The 18,081-nt window shown below is 34.7% G+C and overlaps 1 protein-coding gene across 1 annotated transcript in view; it reads right to left on the reverse strand.

Moving 5' to 3' along the window:
• C4H8orf88 (chromosome 4 C8orf88 homolog) overlaps positions 1 to 18,081 on the reverse strand; it is a 36,022-nt gene that overhangs the window by 6,764 nt on the left and 11,177 nt on the right. The window contains exon 4 of the mRNA XM_006742783.3: positions 10,140 to 10,215. Within this exon, the coding sequence (XP_006742846.1) occupies positions 10,140 to 10,215 (76 nt within the window). The remainder of the gene's footprint in view (positions 1 to 10,139; positions 10,216 to 18,081) is intronic.

Here is an 18,081-nt window from a genome sequence, read left to right on the forward strand (position 1 = left end):
TCTAGAGGGGAGGGGGGTGGGAGGATGGGTTAGCCTGGTCATGGGTATTAAAGAGGGCATGTTCTTCATGGATCACTGGGTGTTATGCACAAACAATGAATCATGGAACACTACATCAAAAACTAATGATGTAATGTATGTTAACATAACAATAAAAAATTTAAAAAAAAAAGAAAAAAGATACTATGAATAACTTTAAGCCAACATTTGACAACTTGGATAAAATGGATATAAGTTTTTGTGTGGATACATTTTTTTCATTTCTCTTTGGTAGAAAACCAGTAGTGAAACTGCTGGATTTATAGTACTTTGGAAACCAGGACCTCTTAGAATTGCTATAACAAAAAATCATATTAATTGTCAATACCAAGTGTTGGCAAGGACTAAAAACAACTAGAATTTCCAGATATTGCTGGTGATAGTCACTTGGAACAAATTTGTCATGAAATTAGGCATACATTTACCATATGACCCAGTAATCCCACTTCTACCCAAGAGAATGAAAATGTATCGACACAAAAACTTTTACAGGAATGTTCATAGGAACATTATTCATGCTTTCCAAAACTAAAAACAACAAAAATGTCCATCAACTGGTAAACAGATCAACAAAATGTGGTATAGCCATACAATGAACATACTTACTCAACAATAAAAAGGAAGGAACTACTGGTAAGTGCCACAACATAGATGAGCCTGAAAAATATTATGTTACGTGAAAGAAGTCCTATGTAAAAGATTTATTTATATGATTCCATTTACATGAAGTGTCCAGAAAAGGCAAATCAATAGAGATAATGATTAATATTAGTTGCCTGGGGCTGGATGGTATGGGAATGGGTGCTGACTGTAAATGTGGACAGGATTCTTTCTGTGGTGATAAGTATGTTCTAAAACCAAATTGTGTTAATGGTCACACAACTCTGCAAATTTACATAAAAAGACAATAAAGTGTATACTATAGTAGTTAAAATGGTGTATTTTATAGTATGTAAATCATTCCTCAGTAAAAATCTTTCTGTTTGGGTTTTTGTTTTTTTGTTTAGTTAGATTTATTTATTTTAGTGGGGGGAGGAGCAGAGAGAGAGGAGAGAAAATCTTAAGCAGACTACCCAGCAGGGAGCCCGACACGGGGCTCAATCTCATGACCCTGAGATCATGACCTGGACTGAAATCAAGAGTCAGATGCTTAAACCAACTGTGCCACCCAGGTGCCCCAATAAAGATCTTTTAAAAAGTAATAGGCACTGGGGGCTAAGGTTTCTGAACTTAGACAATGAAAAAGAGAGGGAAAGAGCGAGAGACTGGGCAGCTGTTGCTGCTGTAGTGCCACATGTAAAAGTTGAATGAGAATTTTCCGGTGATGGGAATGACTTGTGGCTTTTAAAAGAACTAATGGCTAATACTCAATTACAAGTTGTTCTCTGGACTGTGCTGCCAAATAAAGAAATTAGGGAAAGCTATATTAGGAAGCAAAACCAAAAGAATGAGAAGATAGAAAATAAGAAAGAAAATTAGAGAATCAAGTAGACTAATATCACTAATATCTGACTATAATAGACATTTCAGGAAGAAAACAGAGAAGATGGAGATGAGAAAATTATCAAAGAAATATCCACAAAATTCCACATCAGAAGAACCAAAGTGCACCAACTTCCCAGAAAAAAAAAAATTGAGGGGAAAAAAGCCTACACAAAGGAAATTTAGAAGAGCAAAGATAAACACATAATCCAAAATACTTCCAAAGCCAATAACAGCAAAAACAAGAACAGAAAATAAGGCCATTTGTAAGTACTGGGGACCTGAATGGCACTGAACTTTGTAGAATTAAAAGCCAATTAATACAGCCTGCTGGAAAATGAAGCTAAATGCCTTATAATTTTAGAATGAAAATAATTTTCAACCTGGAATTTTGTTAATCAAATTTTATATTTAATCCATACTGTGAAAACGCAGCTAGTTCTGTATGAATGTGTGTTCCCAAAGTACAGCCTCCTGAGGTTTAAGATATTCCCTGCCTCAGGAAGGTTTCACTTGGCAAGTTTTGACAATACTACCAAGCAGAATTCTGCAAATTCTCCTTTTCCTCCTCTTCCATAGCTTTGTTGAAGTATAATTCACATACTAAAATTCATTCCTTTTGAGTGTGCAACTGAATGATTTTTAGTATATTTACAGAGCTGGGAAATCACTGCCACAATCTAGTTTTAGAATATTTATATCAACTACCACCTGATACCTCATTCCTGTTTGTAGTCACTCTCCATTCTCAATCCCATCTAAGCAATCATTCTTTCTATGAATTTGCATTTTCTAGATATTTTATATAAATGGAATCATACAATATTCAACCTTCTGTGTCTGACTTTAGAGGTTCATTCTACCTGGAATTTTCTCTCTAACCAAACTATCAATCAAGCATGTAATTAGTACCTTTTCAAATACACAAATTCAAAGAATTCACAAACCAATACCCTTTTTTTGAAGCTCCTGGAAAATGCACTGAGCAAAATGAGGAGGTAAATGAGAAAAGAAGAAAACCTAAGAGTCAAGAAACAAGCAAGTAACCAAGCAAAAGTAACAAAGAAAGAAACCCTAAAAGTCTATCCCTCCACCAAAGCAACAAACTGTCAAAAACTTCCAGAACCAACTTTTTCTGGAATCAAAAGTTTACAAAACCAGGGGGATGCTTAGTAAAGAAAAGAACAGCTAAATTTGCTAACGAGTTTTGTAATATTTTAACTTGCCTGAGAACATCTCCCCCAGTCCAGCTTGGCAATGGCCTTGAAAACAACTGCTCTCATTCCTGGTACAGGTTCCCAGTACTGGAGAGAGCAGTGCAAATCATATTCTCAGAGAACTATGGTTGTTCATTTTGACCTGTCTGGTGGCTCCCTAAAGAACCATCTCAAAGGACTTGCCTTTTTCTCACCTAAGAACTCTCCCGGACCTGAGGCTGCTATCTGAATCCATTTGTCAAAACATTTATAGAAAAATGTATTAGCCAATTCCACTTGGGAGAAGGAATAACAATTAAAACAAACAATAGGAAAATCCAAAAAGCTTAGGAATAAAGATTAGGGAAAAAGATGCCTTGGGGAATAAAGGGCACAGAAAGACTCAGATGTTCCTAGGAATCTACAAGGCTACATGCAATGTAAAGGCTAGGCTCATGCTCATAGAAAGACTTGAGAAGGTCCTAAGCTGTCACCTCTGGCTGACCTTCCAGTTTCTCAGAAGCAAGAAGTAAAGTCAAGGGGCGCCTGGGTGGCTCAGTTGTTAAGCGTCTGCCTTCGGCTCAGGTCATGATCCCAGGGTCCTGGGATCGAGCCCCGCATCGGGCTCCCTGCTCCGCGGGAAGCCTTCTTCTCCCTCTCCCACTCCCCCGCTTGTGTTCCCTCTCTCGCTGTGTCTCTCTCTGTCAAATAAATAAATAAATCTAAAAAAAAAAAAAAAAAAGAAGAAGTAAAGTCAAAGGAAGAGTTGTAAACTGCCCGATCCAGTACTTACTAAAGGCACACCCCAACACACATGTAGAAGCCATATGCAAAGATTAGGAGAGGTTTTTTTTTTCCTTTTCTGTTTTTTGGTTTTAGGTATTGAAGGAATTCTCTGCCAAATCATCAGCTGACCATGAATATATCACAACAGAGACGTGAGTGGCCCACGTGTAACATAGACTTTACAACATTAGTTCACAAAAGTCACTAGACAGACAACAAAATTACAACAAGCAGCGACAGACCCTTCAAAAAGGAGAAAATCTGATTTCCAGAGTTAATACATTATACTCAAAATACTCAGTTTTCAAAAACAACATCAAAATACAGTGCATGCAAAGAATGAAGAAAGTATGCCCCATACACAGGAAAAAGAGAAATTAATAGAAACTTTCTCTGAGGATGCAGAGATACTGGATTTACTAGAGAAAGACTTTATTGTTTTAAAGATTTTATTTATTTATTTGACAGAGAGAGACACAGCGAGAGAGGGAACACAAGCAGGGGGAGTGGGAGAGGGAGTAGCAGGCTTCCTGCTGAGCAGGGAGCCCGATGTGGGACTCAATCCCAGGACCCTGGGATCATGACCTGAGCCAAAGGCAGACACTTAACAACTGAGCCACCCAGGTGCCCAAGAGAAAGACTTTAAATAAACTATTTTAAGTATGCTCAAAAAACTAAAGGAAACCATAAGAAAGTGTCTTGCCAAAAAGAAAATATCGATAAAGAAATAAAAAGTACAAAAAGGAACCAAACAAATTCTGGGAAAAAAAGTACAATAACCAAAATGAAAACTTCACTAGAATGGTTCAATAGCAGATATGAGCAGGCAGAAGAGTCAGCAAATTTAAAGTCAACTGACATTACCCAGTCTGAGGAGTAGAAAGAAAAAAAAGTAAAGAATGTACAGAACCTAAGATACTTGTGAGAGCACAGCGAGAATACCAACAAACGCATAATGGGAGTCACAGGAGGAGAGGGGAGAGAGAAAGGACAAAAAAAAATATTTAAAGAAATAATGGCAGAAAACTCCCCAATTTGATGAAATACATGCACTGACACAACAAAGAAGCTCGATGAGCTACAAATTGAATACACTCAAAGAGGTTCACACTGAGATGCATTATAAGCAAACTGTTATAAGACAATCTTTGCCTTAGAAAAAATGCTAAAGGGAATCCTTTAAGCTGAAATAAGAAAGTACAAAGTAACTGGAATCCACATTGAGAAGTAAACACCAGTAAACCTATCTACATTGGCCAGTTAAAAACTAATATCAGTTTTTGGATGTTACTCCCCTTTATTTCTATATGACTTGAAAGACAAATACATAAAATGGCAGAATTATAAATCTAGGTTAATAGATTATACAACATTTGAAGATGGAATTTGTGACAATGGCATTGTAAGGTGGGATGAAACTATATAGGGGAAAGTTTTGTATAATATTGAAACTAAATTGATATTCACACTAGATTGTTGTGAATTAAGTAATTCCCCAGTGTAACTACTAGGAAAATAACTTCAAAATATATAATAAGGGATAAAAAAGGAAATAAAAATGATGGAGTAGGATCTATTAAACACAAAAGAAGGCATTAATGGAGGAAATGAAAAACAAAAAAGATATAAGGCTTATAGAAGACAAACAGCAAAATGCGTGAAATTAGTCCTTCCTTATTAAATAATTTCAATTAAATGTCAGTCATAAGCACTCCAATTAAAGGGTAGAGATTGGAGGAATGGATTAAAAATATGATCCAATTATATGCTGTCTCAAGATACTCACTTTAGATCCAATCACAAAAATAAGTTAAAAGTGAATGAATGAAAAAGATGTTTTTTCCTGCTGCTAGGTTTGGTTTACTGGTATTTTTGTACCTATATTCTAAGGATTACTGAGCTGTAGTTTTCTTTTCATATGATGTCTTTGTCTGGCTTTGGTATCAGAGTAATATTGGCCTAACAGGATAGTTGAGAAGTGTTCCTCTTCAATATTTTGGAAGAGTTTGAGAAAGTCGTGTTAATTCTTCTTTAAATGTTTGGTAGAATTCACCAGTGGAGCCATCAAGTCCTGGACTTTTCTTTGTTAGGAGATTTTTATTACAAATTCAATCTCCATACTTGCTATATATTTATTTAGATACTCTATTTCATCTTAAGGAAGTTTTGGTTAATTTCTATGTTTTTAGTAATTTTTCTATTGAACCTAGGTTATCTAATTTGTTGCCATATACTTAACTGTTAGTAGTATTTTCTTATAATCCTTTTTTTTTTAATTTTATTATGTTATGTTAATCACCATACATTACATCATTAGTTTTTGACTGGGATCACTCCCTGCATATTTTCAGACCACAATGCTTTGAAACTAGAACTCAATCACAAGAGGAAAGTCGGAAAGAACTCAAATACATGGAGGCTAAAGAGCATCCTACTAAAGAATGAATGGGTCAACCAGAAAATTAAAGAATTATTAAAAAAAAAACTCATGGAAACAAATGAAAATGAAATCACAACTGTTCAAAATCTCTGGGATGCAGCAAAGGCAGTCCTAAGAGGAAAGTATATAGCAATACAAGCCTTTCTCAAGAAACAAGAAAGGTCTAAATACACAACCTAACCCCTACACCTAAAGGAGCTGGAGAAAGAACAGCAAATAAAGCCTAAACCCAGCAGGAGAAAAGTTGAAAATAGAGCTACCATACGACCCAGCAATTGCACTACTGGGTATTCTTATAACCCTTTTTATTTCTGTAAGCTCAATGTCCCCACACAAAATCAGTTGTATTTTCTACACTATCAATAAACAGTCCAAAAGGAAATTAAGAAAACAGTTCCATTAGCATGACAAAGATTAGGAGTAAATTTAACTGAAGAGGTACAAGACTTATACACTGAAAACCAAGACACTGATAAAATAAAGATTGAAATAAATGGAAATATACTCCATGTTCATGGACTGAAAAATTTAATATTGTTAACATCCCCCAAAGTGATCTACAAGTTCACTATTATTAGCCCTATCAAAATTCCTTTTGAAAGAAAAGGAGCCTTTTTTGCAGAAATGGGAAAGCTGATCCTAAAAATCACATAGAATTGCAAGAAACCCCAAATAACCAAAACAATCTTGAAAAAGAACAAAGTTGAAGACTCACACTTCCCAATTTCAAAACTTACTATATAGCTACAGTAATCAAAACAGTGTGTACCGGTATAGGACAGACATATCATCAAGAAAACAAAACTGAAAGTCGAGGAATAAAAACATACTCCTGTGCTCAAATGATTTTCAACAAAGGTGCCAAGATCATCCAATGGAGAAAAAATAGTCTCTTTAACAAATGATGATGAGACAACTGGATATCCAAGGCAAAAAAAAAATTGAATTTGGGCTTATACTTAACACCATATATAAAAACTAATTCAAAATGGAAAAAAGATTTAAATGTAAGAGCTAAAATTATAAAACTTATAGGGGTAAATCTCCATGACTTGAGATTTGGCTATGATTTCTTAAACATGACATCAAAACCATGAGCAACAAAAGAAAAAAGAAACTAGACTTCATCAATTTTTTTTTAATTTGTACAGATACGTACACTATCAAGAGAATGAAAAGAAACTCTAGTATAGGAGAAAATATGTGTAAATTATACATCTGATAAGTATATATCTGATAAGAGCCTAGTATCATATATCTGATAAAGGTCTAATATATATATCTCAAATACCTTATATACACACACATACGTGTGTGTGTGTGTGTGTGTGTGGAGGGGAAGAAAGGAAGTGAGCATGCAGGTGGGGGGAGGGAAGTTGCAGAGAGAAAATAAATGAAAGTGTAGTATCCAAAACTCATAACTCAACCACAAAAATAAAATAACCCAATTAATATATGGTCAAGGGACTTGGATAGACCTTTCTCCAAAGAAAAAATACAAATGGCCAATAAGCACATGAAAAGACACTCAAAATCATTAGTCATTAGAGAAATATAAATCAAAATCACGAGATACCACTTCACACCCACTGGAATGACTATAATAAAAAAAGATCCTAGGGGTGCCTGGGTGGCTCCGGCAGTTAAGGGTCTGCCTTCGGCTTAGGTCATGATCCCAGGGTCTTGGGATCGAGCCCCACATCGGACTCCCTGAGTCTGCTTCTCTTTCTCCCTCCACCCCTCCCCATGCTTGTGTTCTCATGCTTGTGCTCTCTCTCTTGCTTATTCTCTCTCTCTCAAATAAATAAAATCTTTTTTAAAAAATTTAAAAAATAAAAAAATTTTAAAAAGACCCTAACAAGGACATCAAGAAATTGGAACCCTTACATATTGCTACTGGGAATGTAAAATGGTATAGCCACTGTGGAAAACAGTTTGGCAATTCCTCAAAAAATTAAACATAGAATTACCACATGACCTGGCAAGTCCAATCCCAGGTGTATATCCAAGAGAAATGAAAACAGGTGTTCAAACAAACATGACAAATATTCATAGCAACATTATTCATAATAGCCAAAAAGTTTACAACCCAAATGTCCATCAACTGAAAGTTAAACAAAATGTGACATATCAATACAAGAAAATATCATTTAGCCATAAAAAGGAATGAAGAATGAAGTACTGATACATGCTACACATGGATGAACCTTGAAAATCTTATGGTAAGTGAAAGAAGCCAGACACAAAAGGTCACATATAATATAATTCCATTAGAGGAGATGTTCAGAATAAGTATATCCATTAAGACAAAAAGTAAATTAGGGTTTGTCAGTGGCTGGCAAAGGGGAGAATGGAAAATGACTACTTAAGGGGTATGAGGTTCCTTTTGGGATTATAAAAATGTTCTGGAACTAGATAGTGGTCGTGTTTGTACAATATTGTACTAAAAGCCACCAAATTATACATTTTTAAATGGTTTAAATGGTGAATTGTACTTCAATTTAAAAAGGAAAAAGAAGAGATGCCTGGGTGGCTCAGTTGGTTAAGCCGCTGACTCTTGATTTCAACTCAGGTCATGGTCTCAGTGTCGTGAGACTGAGCCCCGCATTGGGCTCTGCACTCAACACAGAGTCTGCTTGAGATTCTTTCTCCCTACCTCTCTGCTCCTCCACCAGGTCACACTCGCTCTCTTTCATAAATGAAATGAAATGAAATGAAATGAAATGAAATGAAATGAAATGAAATGAAATGAAATAAAAATTAAAAGAAGAAAGAAACCAAAGAATTACAATGGGGTATCCCAAGATAATAGTAAAAATACATTCCAGGACAACAGTACTGAGGAGTAAACAGCCCATACTGGAACAGGATAATGGAGGATTCTGAAAGAGAAGTCTCCTCAGGGGGAAAAAAAATACCAACTGATATATTTGTGCATAAGAAATATTTTATAGGTAAGTGTGACAGAGTTCTTGGAGCATTTAAGGGGAAAAGTTAACAGCAGTTGCATAGAAAAACAATGCAAACATTAGCTCCAAGAAAAATGATGGATTGTATGAAATAGATATGCACCTCTTGGCTAAGCAACTGTATTTATATAGAGTGGTAATTCAGTTAAAACAAACTTGTGAAATAACTATATGGTTGTGAGGGAAGATAGAAGGGTAAAGAAGTGAGGGAACTGATGTGGAAGACGTTAAGTTCTTATTTTCCAAAATAGGCGGCCAATATCAAAAAATAAAAAAATTGGAAACAATTTAAACATTTTATTTAGAAATACAGAGTTAAATACTAGAAGAAAAAGCTAATAGAGTATTTTCATATCTTTTAAATTATACAGACTGACAAAAATTTGGAAATTAAATTAATAATTTTTATTTTATTAAAAAGTAGCTAGTGGGAAAGACTACTTGTTATCCCCAAGAGCAGTTCTTCCCTTCTGCTTCAGTAACAGAATTAGCAGTCTAGACAGCGGAAGATTACAATTTCCAGTCTGGTTTGTATAGTATGACTAAGTTCTGCCCAATGAGATATTCAGTGAAAGTGATAGATGCTACTTATGGTCATACTTTTAAGAACTACCTCTCCCCTTACCTCTTTCCTGATGGCTAGACAGGGAATATGGCGGCTGGAGGAAAGGCATTCATCTTGGGCAATGAGAGCCATACATTAAAGATGGCAAAGCAATGAGATTGAGTCCAATAACACTTCACCAGAGCAGAATGAATACACCAGCTCAATTATGAGCTGTTATAGAAAATACAGAAATAAGCTTCTATCTTGTTTAAGCCTTGTTATTATGGTCTCTCCTGTAAAGCAATCAAACCTATAGCATTTCTTTTTTTTTTTTTTTTATTAAAGATTTTATTTATTTATTTGAGACAGAGAGAATGAGAGAGATAGAGAGCACATGAGAGGGGGGAGGGTCAGAGGGAGAAGCAGGCTCCCTGCCGAGCAGGGAGCCCGATGCGGGACTCGATCCAGGGACTCCAGGATCATGACCTGAGCCGAAGGCAGTCGCTTAACCAACTGAGCCACCCAGGAGCCCCAAACCTATAGCATTTCTAATATAGACTGAAATCAATGGGAAGAATATAATAAAATTTCTTATGTACATAAGGTTTGCACCTAGGCAACTATTAACAGGAATGCTAAGACTTCCTTATGAAATTTAGGAATTATGGTAAAAAATTTACCTTTTTTAACTGGAGACTGATGTTGCTGTTGTTCATTATGACCTTGAGAAAAGGCTTGCATTCCATTTGTCTTACACTATTAAAAAAAAAAAAAGAAAACATACTTTAACTATAGCTTGAAAATTTTATATAACCCTTTTTGTTTTACCATCCAAAACTATTTTCCCAAACAATCAAAGTATTAGTCAAGACATATTTCTGGCCTAAATGATAAGCAATCTTGTAAGAATGCTTATTAAAAATAAGCAAAAAAAAAATCTTTCAAAATACATTCACATATATCTTTAACTATTTTGTCATGATTTAACTAACTCCTCTTCTGATTCCATGCTCACCAAGAAGTACCCAGATTACAGTTTAGCTTCCCATAAATCTCCCTAGCGCATATAATAAACTAGTAGAACCAATAAGAAAATATCCAGCACAAGACAGTAAGATTTCTCATGATAAAAAAAAATGGGTTTTCTGATTTTATAATCAGTTTCACAAATTTGGTCAATACAAACAATCCTTAAGATTATCTCTTACACTGACCCGTTTCATTTTGTTGGTTGCTTTTGCTTTTTAGTTTGATGTAGTCCCACTTATTTTTGCTTTTGTTGTTTACGCTTTTGATGTCATATTCAAAAAAATCATTGCCAAGACCAGTGTCAAGGAGCTATTATAGTTTGCAAACAGTAGGCCATACTCTGAACCATGGTAATTCATTAAGGTAGGTTTCTCTGAAGACATCTACCCTGAAAAATGAACATCTCCGCTCTATCAATCACCATCGTAGCAAGTTGTACCCCATTCCTTAAACACCTGCAAATTCTACCACGGTAACTCCGCAAGAAGTCAGAAAGATTAGTTATCTAGCCCTATGACACAATGAAGAGTAATGAGATAACCCTACAATACTGAGTCATCAAAATAAGTTATCAGAAAAAAATCAAATTTTAGCAAAATCTTTAGTTTTAAGTAGAGGTAGAAAAATATTAAAATGTCTGGGCGCCTGGGTGGCTCAGATGGTTAGGGGTCTGCCTTCAGCTCAGGTCATGATCTCAGGGTCCTGGGATCGAGTCCCGCATTGGGTTCCCTGCTCAGTGCAGAGCCTGCTTCTCCCTCTCCCTCTGCCACTCCCTCTGCTTGTGCTCTTCTGTCTATCTCTCTGTCAAATAAATAAATAAATAAAATCTTTAAAAAAAAAAAATTTAAATGTCAAAGATTTTCATTCTTCAAAGTTTCTCTTCCTGTTAGATTTAATAAACAACATGAACTACCATATGGTCCTTTTTAAAAATTAATTTTTTTAATTTGACAATTTCAGCAGAGGCACACTTCACTAACACTAAAATGCAAGACCTAAAATCAAATTCAAAAGTAAACTGTAATCTGAAAAAAAAATTAAGAAACAATTTCTTTTTAAAATAGTATTTAAACAAAGAAAATACTTAAGAATAAATTTAACAAAGGTGGTAAAATATTTGTACATGGAAAACTATAAGACACTAAAGAAACTAAAGATAACATAAATAAATGGAAAGATATCCTATGTTCACAGATTGAAAGAATACTGTTAAAATGTCCTTACTATCTAAAGTGATCTACAGATTCAATGCAATCCATTTCAAAATTCCAGTAGCAATTTTTATAGGTAAAGCAGTCCTAAAATTCATATGGAAAAACAAAAGTAGCCAAAGTAATCTTGAGTAAGAACAAAGCTGGAGGCATCGCACTTCCTGATTTAAAACTATGTTACAAAGCTATAATAATCGAAACACTGTAATACTGTCATAAAAAGACACATAATGGGACACCTGGACTAATATCAGGGTTGTAAGTTTGAGCCCCATGTTGGGTGTAGAGATTACTTAAAAATAAAATCTTTAAAAAAAAAGAAAGACACATAAATCTGTGGAATAAAATAGACAACCCAGAAATAAACACACCCCTATACTCAACTAATCTTTGACGAGGGAACCAAGAATACACAATGGAGAAGGGATAGTCTCTTCAACATACAGTGTTGAGGGGCATCTGGGTGGCTCAGTCAGTTAAGCGGCTGCCTTTCAGCTCAGGTTCAGGGTCCTGGGATCGAGCCCCACATCAGGCTCCCTGCTCAGTGAGGAGTCTGCTTCTCCTTCTCCCTCTGCTGCTCCCCCTGCTTGTGCTCTCTCACATTCTCTCTCTCAAATAAACAAATAAAATCTTTAAAAAAAAAATAGTGTTGAGGAAATTGTATATCCACGTGCAAAAGAAATTTTATCCTTATGTTATACTATACACAAAAATGAATTGAAAATGGATCAAAACCTAAGACCATAAAAACCATAGAAGAAAGCATATGGAAAAAGCTCCTTGACACTGGTCTTGGCAATGATTTTTTTGAATATGACATCAAAAGCATAAACAACAAAAGCAAAAATAAGTGGGACTACATCAAACTAAAAAGTTTCTGTACAGCAAAAGCAACCAACAAAATGAAACAGCAACCTACTAAATAGGAAAAAATATTTGCCAACCATATTTCCAACAAGGGGTGAATATCCAAAATATATAAAAATCTCATATAACACAACAGCAAAATAATAATAATAATCTGATTTAAAAATAGGCAGAGGACCTGAATAAACATTTTTCCAGAGAAAACATACAAATGGCCAAGAGGTACATGAAAAGATGCTGGACATTGCTAAATTGTCAAGGTAATACAAATCAAAACTACAAGGAGCTACCACCTCACATCTGTTAGGAAGGCTATAATCAAAAAAAGGTGAGTGTTGGCAAGAATGGGGGAGGAAAGGAATTCTTGTACAATGTTGGTGGGAATGTAAATTGGTTCAGCCATTTTGGAAAACAGTATGGAAATTCCTCAAAAAATTAAAAGTAGAACTACTGAAAGATCCAGCAATCCCACTTCTGAGTATACATCCAAAGGAAACAAAAGCACAGTCTTGAAGATTGTGCAATCCCATGTTCATCCACAGCAGCATTTTTCACAATAGCCAAAATAAGGACATAACCTACATATCCATCAACAGATGAATGGGATAAGGAAAATGTGGTAGATTAGATAGATGAAAAATATATAAATAGACTATTATTCAACCATAAAAAGAGAAGAAAATCCTGCCATGTTACAACAAGGATGAACCTGGAAGACATTATACTAAGTGAAATAAGCCAGACACAAAGACAAATATTGTATGATCTCACTTATATGTGAAATGTTAAAAATTCAAACTCATAAAATTAGAAAATAGAATGGTGATTGCCAGGGGCTGAGAATAGGGGGAATGGGGAAAAGCTGGTCAAAGAATACAAATTTTCAATTACAAGATAATTAGGTTCTAGAGATCTAACAGTGGTTATAATTAATAATATTGTATTATATACTTGAAATTTGCTACGAGGGTAAAAGTATTCCCCCTACATACACACATACAAGTTTGGTAACTATGTGAGGTGCTGAATGTGTTAATTAACTTGATTGTTAGGATCACATCACAATGTATACATGCATTAAATCATCAGGTTGTATACTTTTACAAAAAATCATGTTGTATAACCTAAATATATTCAATTTTTGTCAATCAAACCTCAAGAAATCTGGGAAAAAAATGTACTTTGTCATTTCTGCATATATTAGCAACTAAAAATACTGATTATTTCAAATATTTCATAGCATGTAAGAATACATCTACTAAAATTTTATAATTTTTTCAATTATATTCTTACAATAAAATCATACATCTTACAAATTTTACAATCTTACATAATCAAATCAATAAAATTTGAGAATTCTATAATAAAGATATGCAGAAAGTGTGATGGAAGGAATGAGTAGGAGTCTCAAACTTGGCTTAAAAATGTCAGGAAAGGGGCGCCTGAGTGGCTCAGTCATTAAGCGTCTGCCTTCGGCTCAGGTCAGGATCCCAGGGTCCTAGGATGGAGCCCCACATTGGGCTTCCTGTTCAGCAGGAAGCCTGCTTCTCCCTCTGCCACTCCCCCTGCTTGTTCCCTCTCTCGCTGTATCTCTGTCAAATAAATAAATAAAATCTTTTTTTAAAAATGTCAGGAAGGGCTTTACATGATGCTTAAACAATACTTGGAGGATTAGTAGTAGTTAGACTGGCTTAACTAGTGAAAAATGAACGTTAGGGGCGCCTGGGTGGCTCAGTTGGTTAAGCGACTGCCTTCGGCTCAGGTCATGATGCTGGAGTCCCGGGGTCGAGTCCCGCATCGGGCTCCCTGCTTGGCAGGGAGTCTGCTTCTCCCTCTGACCCTCCTCCCTCTCATGCTCTCTGTTTCTCATTCTCTCTCTCTCTCAAATAAATTTAAAAAAAAAAAAAAATGAATGTTTATGGAAGAAAAGAACAGCTTTCTGTTGGGAAGTATGGGGTAATATAGCTAGTTTAGGAAATGGAAAAATTGAATAGGCTTGAGTAAAGCAAAATAAACACCAGGTCTTTTTTTTTTTTTTTTTCAAGTCAAGGCTCTTTGCAATTTATGGTACAATACCCAATATTCTATATAGCTTTTTCATATGTATAGCAAAAATGTTCCCACCTCCTGTCACTCATCTTAAACAAACGTACATCACTGAGATAACAAAGGAGAATGAGAAAAGGTAAATGCATATCAAACTCCACTCCTAGAACAAAAGTTAAAGAGGAAAAAAACTAACTCATTGAGAGTTAATTTCTGTAGTATAAAAGAGCTCCTACAAAACAATGAAAAAAAAAAAAAGCCTATAATAAAGAATGGGCAAAGACCAGGAAATGGTAATACAGATGAAGGAAAATTCAAATTACTGGGGTTTTTTTTAAGATTTTTTTTAAGATTTTATTTATTTATTTTAGAGAGACAGCAAATGTGAGCCAGGGTTGGGGGGGAGCACAGGGAGAGGGAGAGAGAGAGGGAAAGAATCTCAAGCCAACTCTGCTAAGTGCAGAGTCCAACAGGGGGCTCAATCTCAGGATACTGAGATCACAATCTGAGCCAAAATCAAGAGTCAGACGCTTAACCAACTGAGCCACCCAGTCACCCCTCAAATTACTCTTAAATAAATAAAAGATGGCTACAAAATCTTGATATTCCTCCCATCAACAGGTAAATTCTTCATCTCTTCCCCTTGAATCTGAGCAAGTTCTTCTGACTGCTCAGACAGATCTAATACGGCACACATGACACTTTGCTTATTTCCAGGCCTTAAGAGTCTGGCAGCTTCCACCTCTTATCCTTTAGAACATTAGTCATGGAACCCAGATATGGAACTGTGATAAGCCACAGCCACTTGGAAAGGCCATTTGTAGGTGTTCCTTCCATTCCACTGAAGCAGCTGAATCATAAGCCAATAGCCAGCATCAACTGTCAGCCATGTAAGTAAGCCATCTGGCCATCCAGTCAAGACTTTAAATGACTCCAATCCTAGATGCTACCTGACTGCAGCCACATTACTAAACTTAGAAAAACGCCACCTGAGCTCAGTCAACCCACAGAGCCATGAAAAAAGAGTAAGAAGCTATTGTTTTAAGTCAAAGTTTTCAAGGATTTTTTATGAGGTAATAATAAAAAACAGAGGTTAAAAGAAGTTATTTAGCAGAGGGAAGATAATATCAAACAGAAACATGAATTTATACAAAGAAATTAAGAGCACTGGAAATGGAGTAAATAAAGGTGAAATAAAACTCATTCTTTTCTTAAGTTATTTTAAAAGATAACATGTGAAAGCAAAAATAACAGCAATGTATTATGTATTTATAGTACTAGCTACAGTAAAATTATTCCCATAATAGAACATGAATGGGAGGGAAGAGTCTACAAAAAAAACAGATCTAATAAGTGAATTTAACAAGATCGATATACAAAAACCAATACTATTTATGTATCCTACCAGCCAGCATGTGGAATTTGAAATTTACAAAAAGTACCATTTATAATAGTATCAAAAAATATGAAATGCTTATAAATTTGGCAAAAGATGTTCAGGACCCCTATGCTAGAAAATACAAAAAATGGAAAGATATGCTGTGTTCACGAATCAGAAGACTCAATATTGTTAAGATGTTAATTCTTCTCAAATTAATCTTTAGACTCAATCAAAATTCCAGTAGACTTTTTTGTAGAAATTGACAAGCTCATTTAAAACTTATATGGAAATGCAAAAGACCTAGACAACTGAGACAAATTTGAAAAAGACTAAAGTTAGTGAACTTTCATTATCTTATATCAAGACTTATCATAAAGCTACAGCAGTCTGTAAAATGTGATGTTGACAAAAAGATGGACACATAGGAGTACCTATGTAGTGTGGTGAATATAGTTAACAATACTGTATTGCATACCTGAAAGTTGTTAAGAAAATAAATCCTAAATGTTCTCTCTGTAACAACAACAAATGGTAATTATGTGAAATGAAGAATATTTTAACTAAACTCATTGTGGTAAACATTTTGCAACATATAAATGTATCAAATCATCACACATCATATCTTAAACTTAGTTACATGTCAATTGTATCTCAATAAAGATGGGGGAAAAAGACATATAAATCAATAAAGCATAATAGAGTTTAGAAATAAACTCACACATGTATACTGATTTTCAATACTCTCACAATTCAATGAACCAAACAACCCAAAATCAAACAACCCAAACAAGGCAAACAACCCAAATATCAAATATATGCAAAATATTTGAACAGACACTTCACAAAAAAAAAAAAGAAAAATACAAATGGAACATAAGCTCATAAGATGCTCAATCTCATTAATCAGTAAGAAAATGCAAATTTAAAATACAATTAGATACTAACACATACTAAAATGGCTAAAAATTGGTAGGCTATGAAGCTATTGGAACTGGCACATACTACTGGTGGGAATATAAGAGCACAACCACTTTGAAAAACATTTTGGCAGTTTCTTATAAGTTAAACTCCTCATAAAACCCATCAATCCCATTCCTGTGTACTGGGTGTATGTCCACACACAAACTTGAACATAATCACCCAGAGCAGCATTATTCATTATATCTAATACGTATATTTCATTTACATGACATTCTAGAATAGTCAAAACTAATTTACAATTAAAGAAAGCAGATCAGTGGATGCCTGGAGCAGGAGGGAGCATTAGGGGTTAGTGGAAGCACGAATGATGAATGACTGACTGCAAAGAGATATAAGGGCACTTTGGGGGAAGATAAAAATGTTCTGTATCTTCATTGTGGGGTTGGTTACGTAAGGTAAATATTTGTCAAAACTCATTGAACAAATGGGTTCATTTCACTGTAAATTATACCTTAATAAAGTTGGCTTAAAAAATATATAGTTAGTAAAAAGTACCCAGCATGTATGTGGCACCTCTGACATAGGTTCTGGTAGCTTTTGCATTATAACTGAAGCAGCAGACAAAATTTCAAGTTTAGGAATAAATTTAATTATATGATTTGGTTTTCCTCTATAAAATCTGCAATGTTAATATACTTTTTTACATATAAAGTGTTTTGAAGAAGGTCAATGGTTCCAAAAGAGTTATAAACATTACTATTGTATTAAGGGGGCATGCTAGCTGATAGAATAAAACAAAACACTACAACGACTTATTAAAAATTAATATAAAGCAAGAGTAATTAAGATATCATGGTACTGACACAGAGACATGCAATTAGATCAATGGAACAGAATAGAGCCCAGAGAAAGACCTTATGTATATGAAAACTTATTATACAATAAAGATGTCATAAATCTTTATGGAAATAATAGGTTATTCAATGAATTATACTTGAGAATTGGTCATCTACATTAAAAAAATTAGATTTCTATCTCATATCTTATAAAAAAATCAATTTCAGGTAGACTGTACCTGAACACGTATGTAGGAAAATATCTTTTGATGTTAGCAATGGTTAGACTTCACAATCACATAAAAAGTGAAATCATAAAGAAAAATACTGA

The sequence above is a fragment of the Leptonychotes weddellii genome, chromosome 4 (assembly GCF_054177405.1).
Source record: "Leptonychotes weddellii isolate Sample4059 chromosome 4, ASM5417740v2, whole genome shotgun sequence".
NCBI classification, from domain to species: domain Eukaryota; kingdom Metazoa; phylum Chordata; class Mammalia; order Carnivora; family Phocidae; genus Leptonychotes; species Leptonychotes weddellii.